The sequence below is a fragment of the Propithecus coquereli genome, unplaced genomic scaffold (genome assembly GCF_000956105.1).
Source record: "Propithecus coquereli isolate 6110/MARCELLA unplaced genomic scaffold, Pcoq_1.0 Scaffold49, whole genome shotgun sequence".
Taxonomy (NCBI): Eukaryota; Metazoa; Chordata; class Mammalia; order Primates; family Indriidae; genus Propithecus; species Propithecus coquereli.
The window spans coordinates 3428177-3449558 of record NW_012150729.1 but is presented as its reverse complement, the minus strand read 5'-3'; the positions used below and the strand labels follow the sequence as shown (position 1 = coordinate 3449558).

The following is a 21382-nucleotide window of genomic DNA, read 5'->3' as shown; positions in this document are numbered from 1 at the left end:
AATATGCTAAATGTGTAAAATAATTATTATGGGAGATTTTCTACTTGAGGATGGAAATTCTAAGCTATCTGCTGCCCACCCCCTCACCCCCGGTGGTGGGCCTCTGAGTCTCCTTTACGGTACATCTGCTTCTGCATGGAGTGTTATTCAAAAACCACTGGACTGGGTGGCTGGTAGAATTGTTGATGGCAGAGAACCAAAGGAGGTAAAGACAACAACGAGAGCAGAGGCACATATGCAGGAGAGTACACACAGAATTAGACAGATAAGCCAGACACAACTTTAATTTAGGAAGAAAAAGGAACAATGGAGTATTTTTTTATCCTAGGAAATTAATGGAGGAAATTTAGAGAGGTAAACATAGAACGTAGCTGACATAAAAGTCTTGGAAGAGGTATACATTCTTCAGCAGGGTGGATAAGTAAGTTTTCCTTAAAGACAGGCAGGAAAGAAAAGAGAAAGGGTGAAGGCACTGGCTTTGCGTGATAAAGGAGAAAACTTGACAGCACTTGCACTACATGGTTGGGTCTCTAAGTAGAGCAGGGACTAGATTAATTCTCGAGAAAGGAGGATGTATAGGATAGGAGTGGAGCCCAAGAGGAAGAGAATTCTTGGACGTTTCAATCAAGAGTCAGCTTAGTAGGCTAAAAATACTTAAAATCACAGTGAGATTGAGAGTGACACAGTGTGCTCTTGTAATGGGCCTATGAACAAAGTCATTCAAACTGAAAGAGAGAATAATAAAGAATGGTAGCCAGGAAGCCCAGCTACTCGGGAGGCTGAGGTGGGAGGTTCACTTGAGGCCAGGAGTTCAAGATCAGCCTAGGCAACATAGTAAGACCTCGTCTCTAAAAAAAAATTTTTTGCAATTAGCCAGACATGGTGGCATGTGCTGTAGTCCCAGCTTTTCAGGAGGCTGAGGAGGGAGGATCGCTTGAGCCCAAGAGTTTGAGGTTACTGTGAGCTATGACCACACCACTGCACTCTACTCTGGGCAACACAGCGAGACCCCATCTCTAAAAAAAACTTTCTAAGAAAGAACAGTACACCGTTTAATAGAAATTCTTATTTCTTGGGGCTGATGTACTCAGAAGTATCTTAATGAAAATTTAACTTCCTTTACTTGCACAACTCTTTCTAGTTTCTCTGTTATCTGCCAAAATAGCCTCCACTACTAACACCAACCTTGTCTCTGCATCCACAGTCTAACTGTACCCCATCAAACATGTTGTTATGCCCATTCTCTATGCTTACTTAAATAACTTCATCTGTGCCAGACCTTCATATGTAGATCATGAAGTATTTTAATACATCATAGTAAAATATAACGGTGAGCACTTTGAGTTATGTTCAATTCAGCAACTCAGATAAAAACAATCCTGTGACAATAAATTCCATCAGAAATATAAAAGTAAAATTTACAAAATAGCATGACTTGACTCCACCATATTGTTTTTAATCCCTTTACCGTTTCCTAATGATCCTTCATCTACAGAAGTTGATAAATACGGTCAGTGAAAAACCTTGACCAATCAGCATATCATACAGCTTTATCAAAAGTTTTAGAAATACGGTGCTCTCATGTCTGGCTAATCCTCCGCACATTTAAAAGAGGCATGGATGTTGGAAAAATCCTGCATTTAAATGATAATGACCCACAGGACTGGTGATACATTTTGGTTTTCTGTAAATAAATACCTAGCAACACATTTTAAAATAACAGTTTTACGCCATATATTTGAAAGGATGTTTTCATCTGCACGTCGATAAGTTGACAGGAATTGCCTAGTTCTGCAGAAACTGGATAGGTAGTAAAATTTTGTTCTGGCAAGAAGTCTGCTGTTAACACACAGACTTGTCTTGATCACCTACTGTAGCCGGTCCCTGAGCAATAGGTGCTTAAGAAAGGGCAAAATTCACCTGCCCTTTGTAGTCTACTTACCCTAAATGTCTCCAAAATACCACAGAGAACAATAAATACCATCTGACGGCCCCTGACATGAACGACATCAAGCTTAAGACAGGCATCTGGTATTTTCAGGTCACAAATCTTACGGGCTCATCCTTTCACAAGTGATGATGGTCACTTCATCCTGGTCTCCAACCATCATCAAGAAGCACTTATTTACAGCTGGCATCATGCTGCTTGTATGCAAAGTGAGTTCTTCAATGGTAGGATCTGACTTAAAGCCATTTCAGAACCAAGAGAAATAGTGACAGCATGCCCCGGGGCCCTGCATAAGACACAGGCCACAGAAACCCCACGCTGAGGTGGTGAATACGCTTCTATGCTTCAGTTTCTCCACTTATTAATAATGTTTCTCTTGCAGTAATAGGAAGGTGGAAATTGTGTCTCAAATTGTTTTTTTTAACTACTTGAAATAATGGTCCTATTTGAACAACACTCTAGAGTGCAATCTCTCATGCTGAAGGGTATGATGTGTTTCAAAATACTTTCTTTGGAGTGGTAGAAGCACAGAAATAATTCTAACTCAATTTAGTTCAGATCACTTCATAATCAACACAGGTTAATCCAACAATAAAAAATAGAGATCACCAAAGTTCAGTTATATTCTTTGGAAATATGATTGTAAGTCTCTTTTAATTCAAATACTGAAGTAACTCGAAATTGCTTGAACCTAATGAAATCAAACCATCCACAATTTCCCCCTAAATAAAAGTCCCATATTTTCTTCAGTGGAAAACATAATCAATGGACAGGGAATTTATGTTATAAATGGATGTGTAAGTGTTCCACTCAATATGTCAGATTTCTTAACCTTTGTTTTTTTAAAGGTGAAAATAAGCAGAAGCAGTTCATCCAACCCAAAATATCATATAGCCTTAAAGCAGCAATAGTTCAAGAAATTTAGATATATTTTAATTGTTTTTTTAGTTTAGACATATTGCTATCCATGTGGATGAGTGTGGATGGAAAAATACACAATCATTATATCTTCCATGCCAGATATACCTAAAGAATCTCTTTCACTTTGTATCCTGGGCTCCTATTGGCCAGGTAAGCCACCCCCAGCAGAACTCCACAACCACCTAGGGACCATTTCATAAGAACCTTCCGTATAGAGGGGTCCATCACCTCTGATGATGTATTTTTTTTAATACTCCAGAGCTATGCTAAATCACTTCCATATATGCTGTAGTTCATTCTGCCCTCTCTACTGTTAATCTTAGGTCAATATGCTCTGCCACCCACACAGAGCTAAAACATGGCTGTGGTTAGGAACACCTAGCATAGTGGAAAGATAAGCCAGGCTCACTCCACACAGGTAGAAGTATTTTATTTGAATCATAGAGGTAAATCTCCAGCCATTATTTACTTCTGTATTGTAAGTTTCAAGATGTGGATGCAAGGAAAATGTGGTCTTAGCAGTGTTTTCCAAGATGGGGGCTTTAGCCCAGACTCTAACTCTAATTTTATCTGCTTTATCTATAAGCGATTCTTAATATTTAACAACAGGTCATACCAGCACTGAGATCACAGCATTATGATAAAGCAATTCCCTTTGACTAGATATCTGAAGAATGAAGGGGACTATGGTGCCAGAAAAGCTGCTACATGTTGCAAAATTTCACAAGCAGGACTGCTAAAAGGAAAAGCATATAGGGTGGCCTGGAGTAAAGTAATCAGAGATGGAGACATTCTTGGAGTTAAGGCAGAGCGGAGGTGCATGAATAGAAGAACCAAGAAAAGAAAAGCAGGGGACGCCTTCTCCCATACCAATGAGAAAAGGACCATGGTTACAGATGATTTGTATCCTGTCATTCTTAAACATGAGAATGACATTAAACGGAATTTTAAGTCAGTACATTGCTTTATTCCCTTTGCTTTCATTCTCACCCATTAAGACACACAGAATTGAGACCTATAAATGTTTCTTAAAATATTTCTTATTAAACATTAATAAATAGTTCCCATGGGATTATGTCATTTATACTGGCAATTCTTAAAGAACAAAAAAGATTATTTGACCAATCACTGAAGGAAAGTTGAAGGACCTAACCTTTTTGGATTTAAATTATAGAATCATTGTAAATTATCAAGTAGTATATAAAAATTTCTTTAAAAGTAATTAAAAATTACCTAATATCTTTTCACTCAGAAATAACCCACAGATAAAACAACATCTTGGTAACCATACTCATTGGATATCATACATTTTTCTCACTTTACAGAGTTATCATAGCCTGATAAGAATATTTTTAGGTTGGGAACCATCATCTCTAACGGTGCACATATCATAGATATGTCAACCTAAAGAAAGAGACAGAGGCAAAATTAATATAGGGAGTTTATTGGGACAAAGTTGAGGACTGCAGCCAGGAAACATTGGGAAGTTCTCTGAAGAACACAGGACAGGCTCAAGGTTTTTTTGAAAAAAGGCCGAGGAGAGGTTTACAGAAATAACACTGATTAGCTATACATTGTTGAACTATAGGGCATGAGTTATGGCATCCAGTGTGTGGCATTGTCAGGTTAATTTATAGCCATTGGTGGTGACAGTCTAGAGTCCATCTAGGAGCAATTACTTAGCTCAAGGGTAGAACCCAGCTGTGACTGCTCTCCCATCTCATTGCCTTTCTGATAAATTAAAGGGTTCACATTCCTCAGATAAAAAGTTTCTTTTCTTTCTCACACGCACAACTATTACATAAATAAAATCATAATACATGCGCTTTTTATGACAGGGACTTTTTTAGTGCAACATTTTTAAGATTTTTATGCTTCAATTTACTTCTCCATTCTTACTGCCCTCCTCACAGCAGTAATTACTCGTCCCATTGTCTGTTACCCATGTGTATAAACTGCCACAGCTTTCTCTATGCTAATGTAATTATATTTGTATGTATGCATATACACACATATACAAATGTACACCCATACACATATAGTTTCAAAATTGAATTTATAAAAATAATATTAAATTGTATACAATAGATCTTTCTCATTTAATATCTTGTGAAAATACTTCCAAGTTGGCTGATACAACTCTAATTCATTCCTTTTAATGGCATATAACATGCTATAGTATTAATAAGTTATTCTATATACTATCATTATACTATATATAATAGTATATATTAATAACTACCTACTATATTTATGATAATGGGCTATTCTCTCATCAATGGGCTTTCATTTTGTTTCTAATTTCATGCCACTTCAAACAATACTGCAATAAACTTCCTTACATGTATTTCTGTTACTGATACTTTCATTTTTATGGATAAATTTCCAGATAACAGATCTCTGAGTTAAAGATTATGTGTATTTTAAATTTTTATAGTTATTGTACGATTACATTTCAAAAATGTTTAATAATTTATGTTTCTACCAACAGTGTTGTTACTTCATCCCCTTCCCTTCACTAGCAGTGGGTGTTATGGTTCTATTTAACTTTGGCCAGTTTAATGGATATATGAGAGTTTGTTGTTACTCCAATGACATTTTCCTAGCAACTTTTGAATTTAAAGATCCTTTTCATTCTCATATATAGTGCCATTTGGATTTTTACTTCCATGAATTGCTTATTCATAGCATTTTTGTATATTTTCAGTTATCTTTTTATCATCATTTTATAGGTATCCTTTCTAAATTATAGATAGGAATGCTTTATCTGCCATCTAAATTTCAATTTGTTCCTAATATCTTTGTAATATGTTGGTTTTGTTTAAAAGATCTTTTGGATCCAACAGGTTTTTTTTTCTTCTTTTAATATGATCTAATTGGTCAACGTTCATTATATAGTTCAGAGATCCTTTCCTCTTTCAATAAGGCCCAACTAAACCTTTAGTTTACATAAGAAGCTTCCTAGATTTTCTTATAACTTTTGTTAAATGATTAGAAGAAAAATTCCATAATCTGCTTAAAATCTATTTTTGCAAATTATTTTCTTCATGAGTAGAAAATAGTACTGGTAGAATTTATTAAATAAGCCATTCTTTTTTCATTTAATTAAAAATACTACCTAATTTACCCATTGGCTCATCAAATATAATTGGAATACATATCTAGACTCTCAAGTCTGCTGTGTCCATCCTATGGTAATATCAGAATGGTTTGTGTTTGGTTGTATCATATCATGTTTTAACATCTGTTAAGGTAGGTCAACCCTTACTAATCTTATTTTTCTTCTTTCTCTTGGCTACTTGAGAGCATTTATTGTTCCATATAAAATATATGACTATTTTTATTCAATTACAACATACTCCATGTTGAGCTTTTGAGATAACACAAAGATCAGATTGTCAAATCTGGCTCACAAGAATGAGAATTCATAACCGCTATCAAGATTTACTAATAAGTAAATAGTAGTAATATGAATTCTGGCTCAGATTTAATTAAGGAGGTCTCCAAACAATATATATGGAGATAGAACACTTAAGCAGAAACTCTTTTGGTCATTAAACATATACTCTGGATGTTACATAGCTTACATGACATGTTCCGGAAAGTCATGTCCTATCAATCTGTCGATGAAAGATTTGCTTGCCATAGCAATTTAGACTAGATACTTCCTGCTAAAAACACTCCATAGGTAGGAGCTACCCCACTAACAAATGTGCTTAGTGTGTTTGCCAGTAGCAGGTCACTAGTGTTTGCCATTAGCTGATCACTTTTCTTTGATGGTGTTCCTCAGGAAAGAGAAAATGGATTATAAGCCTGCTCTAGCCCTTTTCTTTCTATAAATTTTGTATTAATTTATGTATAATTACATTAACTTTGGAATTTTAGTATTAAGTTCTCATCCTTGCTGCACATTAAAATTATCTAAAATATTTTAAACAAATTTATGTACTTAAACCCACCCTACAACAGTTAAATCAGAATTGCTTATAGTGAAGTCTGAGTGTCAGTATTCTCATGTCTATTCTAATATGTAGCCGGGGTTAAAAACCACTGGTTTATATCTTAAAAAATAAGATCCCCTTCAATAAGATTAATAATTTTCTTCTTAGAAATGTTTACCTTTATTGTTAAATTTATTCATTAATTTTATATAGCATAGTCAAATGAAGTATATCATACATTTCCATTTTTACCTACTTAATAGATAATATAGAGTAAAATGATTTATCTTCTATCTAGACACTTTAACAAATTCTGATAGAACTTTACCTGTGGTTTGGTCCAATTTGGTTTGTTTTGTTTTGTTTGGTGGTGGGGAGGGTTTTCTTGAGGATTTAATGTTGGGTGTTCTAAGTACAGAATCATATCAGAAGCAAAAAGAAAAAGTCATTTCCTTTTTTTCTAATGGCAACTATTTATTTTTTTAAGTTCACTAAAATCTCTAAAACAATTCTGAGCAGTAATAGGTGATTTTAATGAAAATGACTCTACCATTAAGACTAAAACTTTTAAAATATCCTTACATTCCTGAAATAAATTCTACTTGGTCGTTGATATTTTGGGATATGTTGTTGATGTTACTGGTTAGTCAATTGTTTAGAATTTCACATCTATTTTCTAATGATATTGGTCTATGGCTACATGCTCTTTAAATGTTTAAAAGAAGTCAGTTGCAAAACCATCCGATCCTGATAGTTTTAATAGTAGGCTTTTAAACACCATTCCTATGGTATTATTTATTCCACTATGGCATTATTTATTCTATTTCTTCCTTGTTCAATATTGGTAATTTCTATTTTGTCAGGAATTGATCCATTTTATCTAGGCTTTCAAAGTTGCTACAGAATTGCATGTAGGTTTCTCTTATAAAACATTTAATATTTTCTGTATCAGCACATATGTCTGCTTTCTTATTCCTAAATTTGTATTTTTGTGCTCCCTCTGTCTTCTTTCCTTCAGCAGACCTTTGAAAGACTTATGTATTTTATTCAATTTTTTTTTAAGGAATTAGCTCTTGGATTGATTTATGCTTGCTACTATTCTTTTCATTTTCAGCATTTGCCTTTATTAATTCTCTCTCTTATTTTTTGGATAATTCTACTATTCTTAATATTTGTATTAAGGTCTTTTGTTGTTTGAGTCTTTCTTTTTAATAATGAATGAATTGAGAATATACTTTTTCTTTGCAAGTTTTTCTGTATTTCTATGGGTTTTGATATGAAATATTCTCATTTTATCACATTGTAAATTGTTTCTTCTTTTATCCAAAAGTTATCATACAGTATGGTTTTTAACTTTTAAGTACTTCTGATTTTATGATCACTTTTTAATTTTTTTCTTATATTTTTGGATTATAGTCGGAGTTCATGGACTCTAAAATTCCCAATTTTCAGGGAGGCTGAGACAGGAGGATCTTTTGAGCCCACGAGCTTGAGGTTGCAGTGAGCTATGATGATATCACTGCACTCTAGCCCAGGCGACAGAGTGAGACCCTGTTGAAAAAAAATTTTTTTCCTAATTTTCAGATATGTAAGACCCCACACCTAATTCAGCAATCTGGTTGCATTTTATTTTAATGACTCACCTTTGTAAAAGTTTTCCAAAGCATTTAGCTTTATTTTTATACCATGAATGGGAGGGACACCACTCTCCTTTACACCAAATTTCTTTCTTTTACGAACTGTATGTGATTGAATTATGTAATTCCACTAACAAGTATAGCTGGAATAAATAGGTTTTGGAATATACACATCTGGTTTATGACTCAATTGGCAGAAGCAGAAATGTGCAGATGCAACAGTACCTAAAATGTTCAGAATGCCAGGTAACAGTCAATACATTTTACAGGAGGGGAATTTGTTAGATGGAGAAACAGAATTTCTACTGTTTTAAAAACTTCTACTATTTTACAAAAATTAGGTAATTATTAATATAGCCATCACTTTCCCTAGAAAACAATTACATTGTCAGCCTTAAAATTTCTGAGGAACAAATACCCAACTGGCAAAAAATAAAAAGACCATCTGTACTAGATTTATATCCTTTATTACTTTCTACGAAATCAATAAATGAAATGAATGGGAAACATTTTGTATCTCACTATACTGTTAGCAACTTTAGAAATCCAATTTGATGGACAGCTATGGCAATTAAAAATAGTTGAAGGAACCCTAGACTAAGTTTAGAGTCTTAGTTCCTCCTCAAATAAAAGTCCTTAATGCACTGTCTCAGCTTTCATATTTGAAAAATGGGGTGATCACCACTCTATATTCCTCACATAATGTTGACAATTCAATCAAGCAATTTGATTCTAAAATATGATACATGATAAATGTTTCTGAAACCATAAAATTTGATTCAAGTTCAAGATGGTGTTTTAAGTACAAGGTAGTATTTGAAATCATTCCTTTCATTACCTGGTAGACTGTATCTTCCTTTTGCTTACTTTGTAAGCAAGCTCAGGTCATCTACAATCAACCCATCTGGGAAGACTACTTACAGAGCACCATTCATCCCTTCCCTCACTGCCTCTCCCAAATAATTGAGCAGGAAGAAGGAGGGGAGGTTCTGAAAATGGATGAAGATCCTTCCTATTGCCCTTAGAAACCCTAATGGGTTCCATGGTTTCCCCTCAGACCTCATTTCTGAAATCCTGAGTCACCCTTTTTAAGTCAAGCTCTTGCAGAATTAGCAGAAGGACTCCAGAGCCTGGGCAAAAGATGAGTGTGTAAAAGCAATAAATCCCCTCTGCCTATACATCCACACTCCAACCCAGCCTTGGCCCTGACTTAATTTGGATCAGAACAAAGTTTAAGTTTCCTTCTGAAAGCAAAGAAACAACTCACAGATATGCTGTTAACTAGAGTTGCAGGAGAGGCAAGGGGAAAATGTAGGAAGGCTTCTGTTTCAATTTTCAAGGAACTTTTACTGCTACAAAAACTGGTTCAGGATTTACCATGGTGTTATCGTGCCTATATGTGACAAGCTTTTGCTCTGCCCATATTTTTTCCAAAATGATATGAATCACATGCTAAATGTTGAAAAGTTATATGCAGAAAATTATTCTCCCAATGCTTATAAATATTCCCACAGTCATGGATTCCATAATGCTCTGCTTTGCCAGCAATCTGGACAGATATGGTGGCCTTACATAATAAAATCATTTCTTATTTTATCAGCCACATGAAGGTAAAATAAGAAAGTAGATGACAAAGCAATCTGGGCTTCAGACAAAGGCAATATATATTTGTATGGTTAAAACAGCTTAAAGAGTCCACTTATCATGATCAGTTGTTAAAATGGAGTATTATGTAATCACCAAAGAAACAAGAAATGTATGTGTTTCCTTTCTTAATGTCTAAACCATAGAAGTAATATGATCTGAAATGACCTATAAATTATAGAACCCACTAATTTAGGACATTACCTTCTAGAAACAACAAAAAGTAAGGTTTAGTATCTTACAAATGCTAAAGATTTGTCAAAAGCTGAAAACAATAATTCTATCAGAACCAGGAAATGCTATGAAATATTAAAATTGTACTCTAGGACAGAGACTTAAGATGTAATATATTACTTATCTATTTGATGATCATGCTTGAGGTCTAGTATTTCATAGGGAGTGTTAATTTGTGTTTTAATTAATCCTAATTTGTCAAGATTTAAGTATACTTAATGATCCAGACAATTTCCCTAGGAAATTTCCTAATGTCAGTTATCTCAGCCACCAGAGTTGTCCATATGATTAATCTGCTATTTAGAGGAGCCATTTGCCACACTCAGACTGTCTTTCTGAATGTTCCATATTCAGCCTGCCTTTGGGAATGTTCCCCTGTGAATAAATCACAAACCATTCATTACAACATAGATCAACCTTCCAATACTATCTGGATATGGTATGAGTTATCTATTAGAGAATACATTTTAATTCTTTTCAGATGCAAATACCGGGGGTTAAAACCCTATTAAGGGAGTCTGGAGAGAGTTTTTGTTAAAAAAAAACTCAATTATTGACTTTCTTTCAAACAGAATCTGGGAAATGTACCCACCATGCAAAAGTGTTTTACAAGTCAGGCTAAGAAATATCAAATAGCAAACATTGAATCTTGTGTTTTAAATTTGAGGAAAGAGTCATAGTTTATGGTCAATTATATTGTGAATATTTAGCTTCATTTGGAAATATTTATTAGTAGCCAGGTAAAATTTAATTAAGGAAATAAATATCTCTCTTTTCTCCTTAAAAGGTGATAGAATAGTGACATATCAGAAAAAGGAAAAAAACTTCATTAATTAGGGTATTTCTCTGCTCAGACACCACTGACTAAAGCTCAGAACACATTTCTTGAATTACAATCTGTCACAGGCCTGGGCCAAACTGCTTTTTCATTTGTGCCACAACATATAAAATAGATACTATAATTGTTTTACTAGTATAAATCTGTAAGCTTAAATTTAAGGATTTACTTAAAAAGTTAATGAGATTAATGTTACTTTGATGAGAACTTAAATCAGAAGTTTCAGGTTTATATTAACTTTAGCATCCATTCATTTCCAAATTTTGCATTGATTCCTCAATCAGTACAGAGGAAATTTGAAATTACACACTACCTCATTACAAATATTTACAATGATGTGATCTTAGGCCATTAAGTGTGTGTCAGCAAATACACGTTTTAGGGAAGCTTAACATAGATTTGAATACTTCTGAGTTCATGTCTGATCGTGTTTGATAGATGCTTATTATGCAATAGTTATTTTTATTTTTTGCTCTCTGTTTTGGGTGATTTATTTAATGAGCTTTGTTTGATTTAATAATGCCATCATGTTTTGTTGTTGGATTGCTTGTGTTTGAATGTCTTTACATTATGGGTCTTCTAGTACTAAACTATAGGGTCGATTTCTTTTAACAATTACAGAAAGCATTTCAAACTCACTTAAAAAATTCTCATTGGTAATTTATAATTTGATTTTGAAGGTCCCAAAAAGTTTTACTTACATAAATTCAAGTAAAAGGAAATTAATCTTGTATTTAAAAAATATTTAAGTGACCCTATATCCTAATAAAGATAAAGGATTTTTACTAGCCTTGAAAAAATTTTCTGGAACTTCAAGAAGTTTTAAAAATCTACCCCCATGCCAACCAGTATAAGAAAAACGGAATTAGAGCTTTTTAGTTGCCTTAAATTAATTGTTGCCTTGAGGATTCATTTCAATAACATTAGTATTATAAATGCCCAAGATTGGCTTGAAAAGTAGAGTGTAGGAAATTCTGATTATCCCTATAAATTTTTTTTTAAATTTGGGCATTTAGAGAAAGGCTTGAAGACCAAGTGTATTTTCAGAGCATCTTTTATTCATCATTATGCCCCCGTATTTATCATAGTGCCTGTCATATAACAGATACCTAATAAATATTTGCTAACACAATGAGAACTGCTGTTCTAAGCTGCAGGCCATAAGACTGATTCTGGGTGATGCTTCTTGGTATTTAAAATTAGACTGACTCAATAAAACAATGGCTCCAGATGCACAACGGAAGGTGATATGCACCTTTACAGCTTCGGGACTTGACAGAAAAGAAGGTTGTATCTAGTGTAGTGGAAATGAATGTAACAATCACCAAACCATCTTGTGACTTGATTTGTACTTGTGACTTTGGCACAGCCAGATCTGCTGTGTCAGCTAAAATGCCAATATCTGAGTGGAAAATGAGGAGGTTCTATTTCAGAGAGTAGTTTATCAAATAACTAGACCTGAAAAAAAAAAAAAATAAGTACAATGAGTAGAAAGCAAAGAAGGCAACATAGCTGGGACCAATGAAGAGGGTGCCCTGGATAAATATCTACTTAAACCTACCTCTTATTTCCCACTTTTTTCTGTACTTCTACCTGTATTCCATTACTGCTCTCTCTCTTTTAACTCTCCGTTTTAAAGTCCCTTTCCTTAGGCATAATCCAGATTCCAAAGATGCTAACTTATTTGGGACATGCAAATTATTAAGCTAGTAAGAGATCGAACAGCAGAATCTTAACTTTCACTGAGTTTTACTTGAATAATCTATGTGGCTGACCTAAGAAAGTTAAGAAGGCACTAACACCTCTCAAGAATTCTTTAATCTGGACAAGTTCATGCCAAGATCCATGTATCCTTCCCGTGTGAAAACAAAGGCTCTATGGCACCTCCAACTTTGCAATGGGTGTCACTTCTAGTAGAATGAACACTGGGGACTGAGGACATTTAACAAGGAAAAACTTTCCAAGTTCCCTTAAAGTTTTGTGGGTGATTCCAAAACTACTGGAATTCCAAGAACACACCTGTAAATTGATTTTAGTAACTGCCTACTTTCAAAAAGGATTTGAGGCAACTTACAGTGAAAAGTACATTAGTAAGCCAGAACATTTAACCAGCCAGAAACAGGAAATAAGTTAAAGACAGATGCAAGGAAAAAGAATTCTTAAACTGATGGTAAAATGACACATAAACATTTAAACTCTGCTGAGGTAATAGAACACAAAACTTAATGGAGAATTCCTATCAGGCAGACCAAAGAGAAAACACAATAGGTTTTTTGTCTTTCTCTTTGTAACTCAAGAGAACATGCCAATTCTTCAGGAACAATAAACATATGTGACCAAAAAACAAAAGAAGTCAGATGTAAATTGTCTATTGAGCATATTTTGTTCATGAAATGGCTTACATACAGTATCATATTTATTTATGGCCACTACTCTGTGAAGTAGATGTTATTAATTTAATTATACAAAGGAAGAAAGTGAATCTCAGAGAAGTTAAGTAACTTGACCAAAGTCACATGATAGAGCTAGTACTTCGATTCATGCCTGATTCCATAGCTCATATAACAAGCTCAGAGAAATGGAAAAGCCCATCTCTATCTCATCTCTATCTTACAACTCAAAACATGCATACACACACATGTGCAATTTTTTTTCCTATAACCAGCCTTTACTCAGGGACACTCAAGGAAAATGCCAGAAATAGCAGCTACAAGCTCAGTATTCTCATTCCAACTACTATAATAGTAGCAACATCTCCCTCATTCATGTTAAATATGAAATGCCCTCTTGTACCTTATTATAGCTACATCTTAAGAAAAAGATCAACATATGTAATTTGTTACTTGGTATAATGCTCTGTACATCTTAATGTGTATGGGATCACTTGATAGTTATGCTGAGACCACAACAGTGGGCTTCACAGAGAAGTAAGTCAAAACAGAGGTATTTTCTCCTATATAGCCCCCAAATAAAGTGGCTACCATTTAAGAAAACAATATTAAAACTTAGCTCAGCTCCAGTCTGACATTACTTGCCAAAGAATTCAATGCAATGGGTGAGACAGTAGAAGGGACCAGTGACCCAGAGAGTTGGTTTGATGAGAGGAGTTGAGTTGATATAGGATCCCAACAAAGAGTAGGCAAAGAGCCTTCAGCTCCCAGAGGCAGAAATGAACAAAGACCATAAGTTATCGTGTTTGAGAGGTCCTTAGTCCAAGCAGAGAACCTGAGGGGAGTGCAGTCATGTAGACCAAGCTCAAAAGTTGCAGTAAGGGGAAGAGATTGCACATGAGTGCCCAGGAACTCATATCAGAGGGAGGTTCATTTCTTTTGGACCTAAGCCAGGTGACACAGAATCTTTAGGATTGAAAGTCTGAGTTCCTACAGCAGCACGGGGCTGCATGAGTAGTTTCTGATGATTGGCACACTATTTATTGGCAATTTATTGAAATTATGGCTAATTTCAATATTGTAAAGGCTCTCATGCTATGGTAAAGAAATACAAATGGGTGAAGTGACTTGCACAAGAGTCAACCTATGGCAAATTCATGACCAGAATTCAATTTCATGGATTTTCTTCTAAAACACTCCACCTGTTTCTGTGGGTGACTGTATACAGTGAAGGAAACAATGGGGGAAAATTGTGGCTGCTGTGCTTCGGGTCTCTTATTGATCCTACATATCACCGTTAGCATCGTTACATCACCGTTAGCCTGACCAACTGCATCACACAGCTGTCCTACAGCAGCAGGATCCTGTGGCCACTTGAATGTTTAAAATAGTGATAATTGTAAGTTCACTCAAACATGATTAAATTTGAAGTTTCTCTAGAGCCAAATACATTTGAATTGCCTTACAAATAATTCATGATTACTCTTAGCTATATTGGACAGCATACCAAGGTTGATCCAAAGAATATAAAATCCCCAAATTGCATTGTTGCACTATAAATTGTACTATGTAATGCTCCTTCCCTCCATCCCAAAGCATATTTAAATGAGTCTACTTGTACTGACAGGGCAAAGTCAATATAAAAATTTTAAATCTATAGACAACATCCCAAATAGCAAGACCCAGAGAGGCAAGAGTTGAGTACCTTCGATCCATTGTACAGTGAGAATTTTATATGAAAATAACATAAAATTTTAGTCAATTCAAATTGAGTTGCAGTCAACACAAGCTATTGTTTAATCTGTTTGACAAGTTTTAAATTAGCTCCTGAATAGGTTATCAACACAGTAGCTCTTTAGAAGCTTCTGTATGCACTGTAAACTCTGGCTCTATTTCCATTTCTGAATATTGAACTATACTTTTAAAGCATGTTTGCTGTTCTCCTTTCCCTCCTCTATTGTCAGTGCTTATCAAAATATTTAGTATTGATAATATACTTATGAAACATAAATATTCCAAACACCGTTAACTAAGAGCACTCCCTGGTATGACATTTACAAATACCATGGCTATTTCAGGATCAACATTTTTACTAATTATAACTAAGATGTATACCAGAGATGGCAATCTAAATTGACTGGAGCTTCCTTCAAAAGGTTGAGTGTCTTTCTAGTTGTACTGCCTTTCATTAGTTATGTCTTATTAATTGTCACATTGCATTATATCTGTGCATAGTATGATACCACATAACATAATGCAGGGAAAGAGAAGCCGTGTGAAAAGTAGGCATTACGTTTTAATGAGGCAGCATTTGTGTTGAGTCTGAATGCCTGCAGTTCATACAGAGAACAGTATTTGAGCTAAAAATTCTGACATGTTTAGCAAACCAAATATTCATTAAAGTAGGCGAGGTAGAAGCATTATAGGAACTCCTGTATGACAATGACTACACCTGCGGTGCTGTGAGCAAGAAATAGACTGTATTTCAAGTTGAGGAACCCAGTGCACCGGTAGTATGAAACTCTTTATTTTTTTCCTTCAGGTCCTAAAGGGTTTCCCAGAATGCTTACAAGCTGACATTTGTCTACATCTCAACCAGACTTTGCTGCAAAACTGCAAAGCCTTTCGGGGGGCAAGTAAAGGTTGCCTTAGAGCTTTGGCAATGAAGTTCAAGACCACCCATGCACCTCCAGGCGACACCCTCGTTCACTGTGGGGATGTCCTCACTGCTCTTTATTTCCTATCCAGAGGCTCCATTGAAATTCTCAAAGATGACATTGTGGTGGCTATTCTGGGTGAGTGTTTTAGAACGGAATGGTGACAGATTCAGTTATTATTAGATATTGCAGTGCACAGTTTCAAATGATAGGAAAAAAGATGTATTTATTTATAAGGACAGCTTAAGACTGGTGGATAATTTGAAAGCTTTATTTAAAATTAGATTCAAATCAAATTAACCTTGCAAAAATATGGGTTTTTTTATTTTTTATTTTTTATTTTTTATTTTTTTGAAACAGGATTTCGCTCTGTCTCCCAGGCTGCAGTAGCCTGACTATAGCTCATTTGCAAAAAAAAAAAAATATGTTTTCTTGACTGTCTCACTTTTTCTCTGACATGTAAATGTTTCCATGATTCTCTTCTGTTCTTAGCTACTTAGACATTTGAAGCCAAATATATGGAAATAGTCAGCATTTTCTGTTTTCATGTTAGAAGCTCTTAGCTTCATGTTTGCTCACTTAACACCTTAAAATAAAATGTCTGTGCTGTAGGCATACTTGCTAGCATGTTTATGTTTAGATGAATTTTTTTTATTCAGTGTGCACTTTCACCTGCTATATCCCATTAAATGGAATTATATGAGTCCTTGCCTAGGCAGTACAGACCTATGAACATAACAGCAAGGGATAGGGGTAAATTAGTAATAAATTTATCTGGTTTGGGTGCAAAAGAAACCCCATGTTTAATCTGACCCTTTAAAAACAAATTTAGGCCATGTGAACTTGTAGGATTTCTTTGGAATATTAGAACAATGGAGAAGAACCAGGGAACAGAGAGAAACACAATCAGTTCTTCTCTCCCACCACCTAGCTGATAGGTTTAAGCCTCACTCTCCTCGTGGTAACACCTACCCCCAAAATCTGTGAAATTTTTCACCTCTTTTCCCTGTGGGTTAAATACAACTCCACTTAAATATTGGGCTCGTATTCAATGGTTTTGTGTAACTGGACTTTTGACGTTCATGTATACGACCGTCAACTCCAAAAAGACAGGGTTGTGGTCTTTCTTGCTGCTGTATAGAACCAGAGTATGGCACAGCACAGAACCCAAATACCCGAATGAAAATGCTTGAATGATTTCCTATATATTTTGATAATTTCTTTAAAAATTCCCCAAATTGACCAAGGTATATAATTTGGTTTTCAATTCAATAAGCAGACAAAGAATAAACACATATTCTAAATCATTTCAAGACCACACAATCAAGTTACGTTTTCACTACATTTGGCCTTAGCAGTTTGCCCTGGTATGGTGCCGGGGAAGGAGCATGCTTCACTGCATTCCTGAGCTTCAAATCAGCCCGTCCTAGCTTCTACAAGGAAGGTAATAAGTCTTCTTGCTTTATCAAATAATAATTTTAGAGTGTTGCTAAGCTGTACACACAGACTAGTTTACTCCTTACTCATTTACAGCCATGTAAGCTAATTAAAAAACAAAGCCCAGACTTAATTTAATTCAGAGGTTTTTCTTTTAAAAATGTATATATATTGAATCTTCAAAACTGTAAAGAATTTCAAGAGATTCTCCTTTGCTGTCTCTATTTCTATGTATGTCAGCACCTAAATCACAAATTATGATTATTTGTTCTATTTTTGAAAGACTGGTATTTATTTAAACTATAATAAATGTATCTTATCCAATGTCAATTTTTCTTATATAGTTAAGATATAGTATTTGATTTCTCTCTATTAAACTCTTATTTAAAACAGAAATATTACAGCATTTATTTTACTCATTAAAACTTTAAAATACATGAAGTTGTTTACCAAAAACTGAAATAACATACCCAGGGAGTGTTTTCTAAATTGGAAAAGAAGTGTCAGGACAGATACAAGAAAGCAGTATTTTACACTGCCATTGACAATCTTTAAAAGTTATATCATCAATTACTCCATCAGTATTTATGAAGTACGTATACCACAGGTACAATTTGTAAGTGCTTTGATGGTCAGAAACAGAAAAATCTAAGTGTCCATGACATTCAGGGAAAATATTGGGAGATTAGATATGCGGTTTCAGGTGTGTAAGGGCTTTGATGCTGGAGTCAGAGTGCGTGGGATTTAATCCTGGCTATTCTCTCCCTCCCTCCACTTCACCCAACTAGGAAGATAACCTTGGGCTAATCAGTTTACCTCTTTAATCCTCTTTCTGTAGTCATAAAATTGGGATAATAATTAGTAATTCCTTCATAAAGTTATTTTGGGGATAAAATGATGCACCTAAGCATTTGACATAGTGCCTGGCACCTATTAATCCTCAATAAATATTTGGTGGTGTTGCTGTCATTCCTATTCTGATCATTGAACAAAACCTCGTTCACTGTGGGGATGAAAAGTAGGTGGCATGTGGCTAGGCAGAGGCGATGGAGAGGGACCGTCAGAAGCCAGACATTAAAGGAATTCCAAGTTTTGCAGGAGAGCAAGGAGGATAAACTTTCAGAACATAGGCCATAGAACAAAAAGCATAAATACATTATGTTGAGAAAATATAACTATATTTATTAGACAATTGGACAAATTCATTAAGGGCAAATGCAAAAGTGATTATTAAAGGACACAAGATGTGTTCAAATTGTTCCACCAATTCTCTAAATGTCAAAAGAGCTCCACCATAACCCCTTGCCAGGCATCACCTCCCAAGAGAATACTCAAACAGAGACATCATGAATCTGACCCACTCTGGCCTTTCCTGTATTCTTGGACTGACAAAATCAGAACAACCTACCCAAAAGTGCCTTTAAAATACTCAATGGCAAGACCCTTTGCTAGCAAAGTGGGGCGCACCAGACTGAAGTCGTGTTTGCTACAGTCTAGATGCTTAGCCAAACAACCAAAACAAACAAACAAACAAACAAACAAAAATGGAAGGGATTTTACCAGGACCAGTGACTCTGAGAGTCAAAATTCCGTTTGGCAGGTGTGGGCTGGGTTAGTCAGCCTAGGTGCTGGAACTTTGCTGCCCAAGTGTCTGTTGGCTGCGTGCTCTTACATTTGAAGTCTTTGGTTCAGGGATTGGTCAATTGGTCAGTGGTCCCCTTCTACTTTTAGAAGGAAAACATTAAGTTTGGATTCTGTTTACCCCTCCTTTCTTTCCTTTTTTTTTTTCCTTTTCTTTTTCTTCTTTAGGAAAAAATGATATATTCGGAGAAATGGTTCATCTTTATGCCAAACCCGGAAAGTCTAATGCAGATGTAAGAGCTCTCACATACTGTGACTTGCATAAGATTCAGAGAGAAGACTTGTTAGAGGTTTTGGATATGTATCCTGAGTTTTCTGATCACTTTCTAACAAACCTAGAGTTGACTTTCAACCTAAGGCATGAGAGTGCAAAGGTATATGTTAACTATTTGCTTATTTTTGTATTTCTGCCATTTGATTTTGCTCTTAGATTATACACATACTTCTGAAAAAAGTTTCGCAGCAAAACTTTGCCAATTCTATATATTTGAAAAAGGCCATTGAAAGTTTTAAATTATAGGAAAGAAATTCAGCCCAATTACTTTTCAAACATGTTCAAATATGTTGAATAATTTTAAGTAGGTCAATTGAGTTTGACTCTGTAAGGAACCCTTAGGTGACATAACCTAGAATGAATATTGAGAGTGTGGCCCTATGCCCCTCACTCTTCCGCTGTGAAAATGTGTTCTTATGACTTATGACTATTCTATGGATAGAGAACTTACATTGTAGCCCCAAATTTAGTATTAGGTTATTTCTTCTCCATTCCTTTTCCTGCCAAACCCCAAATCCTGCAACTCTACTCCAATTCTAAATACTTTTTTTAACCAGAAATGAAATATTAGGTGTTTGATACTTGCCAGTGTATTTATATGCTAACTAATATATTCTTTGGAAAAAAGATCCTCAAATCAACAGTTAGGTAAAAGGTGGTAGATTTAATACTCCATGGAGTTACAGTCATTCCCAGGCACTGTGAGAGACTTAAAGAGAAAGGGAAACCTTTAAAGTCACCAAGGTGCCATTTAAGATCCTGATGCATCAGCTTAGATAAGTGCTTCTTTACAAAACACTGGAAAGTTTAAAAATATTTAGGTGGTAAAAGGCTCCAGTTATATACAGCATATGTTTTTTATAATGGGTTTAATTCAGTAATTTAGCACAATCCCAGTTTTATGTCGCCAACCTCATTCTGATTTTGCTTTGAAAAACAACAAATACCTACCTCAGGTAATTTCCTTACATAAAAGTTTAATATACACCCAAATAAATAAAACAGGAGCTTCCATTTTTATTTATTAACATAAGATTGATAATATTGTACAAAGTGAACCAGAGAGGAAGGAAGGGGAAGCTGGAAACAAAATACTAAAGGGTTCAAGGTATAATGTTTATTAAATTCAACCTTGTATTTATTGTTTTGAAATTTAACTTTGTGATCACTATCATGTCATTTAAGCGTCATAGCTAATTATAATTAGTTTACACATTTTTCTCTGTAGTAATACAGACTCTACCAAGTTTTTAACATTATTTCAGTTGACCCTTGCACAATGTGCAGGTTAGGGGCATTCAAAAATGTGCATATAATTTTTGACTCTCTAAAAACTTAACTATTAGCCTACTGTTGGCTGGAAGCCTTACTGATAACATGAACAGTCAATGAACATGTATTTTGTATGTTATACATATACTAAGTTCTTACAGTAAAGTAACATAGAGAAAAGAAAATGTTATTAAGAAAATCTAAGAAAGATAAATGATATTTACCATTCATTAAGTGGAAGTTGATCATTATAAAGGTCTCCATCCTCACATTGAGCAGGCTGAGGAGAAGGAAGAGTTGGGTTGGTCTTGCTGTCTCAGGGGTGACAGAGGCGGAAGAAAATTTGCAAATAAGTGGACCCACACAGTTCAAACTTGTGTCGTTCAAGGGTCAACTGTATTATTTTTATTTTAACTTTACCAACCTACATAAAACACATTCCACATAAAGGAATATTTTGTCTCTACATGCTGACATCATCCTCAAACATTTTTAATAAATAATTTCTACAACTATGATTTCCCCATCAGATGGTGAAACTACTAGAA

General features: G+C 34.9%; 1 protein-coding gene across 1 annotated transcript in view; it reads left to right on the top strand.

Moving 5' to 3' along the window:
• KCNH7 (potassium channel, voltage gated eag related subfamily H, member 7) overlaps positions 1-21382 on the top strand; it is a 554351-nt gene that overhangs the window by 505685 nt on the left and 27284 nt on the right. Inside the window, exons 10-11 of the mRNA XM_012655830.1 lie at positions 16096-16348; positions 19457-19662. Coding sequence (XP_012511284.1) covers positions 16096-16348; positions 19457-19662 — 459 coding nt within the window. The remainder of the gene's footprint in view (positions 1-16095; positions 16349-19456; positions 19663-21382) is intronic.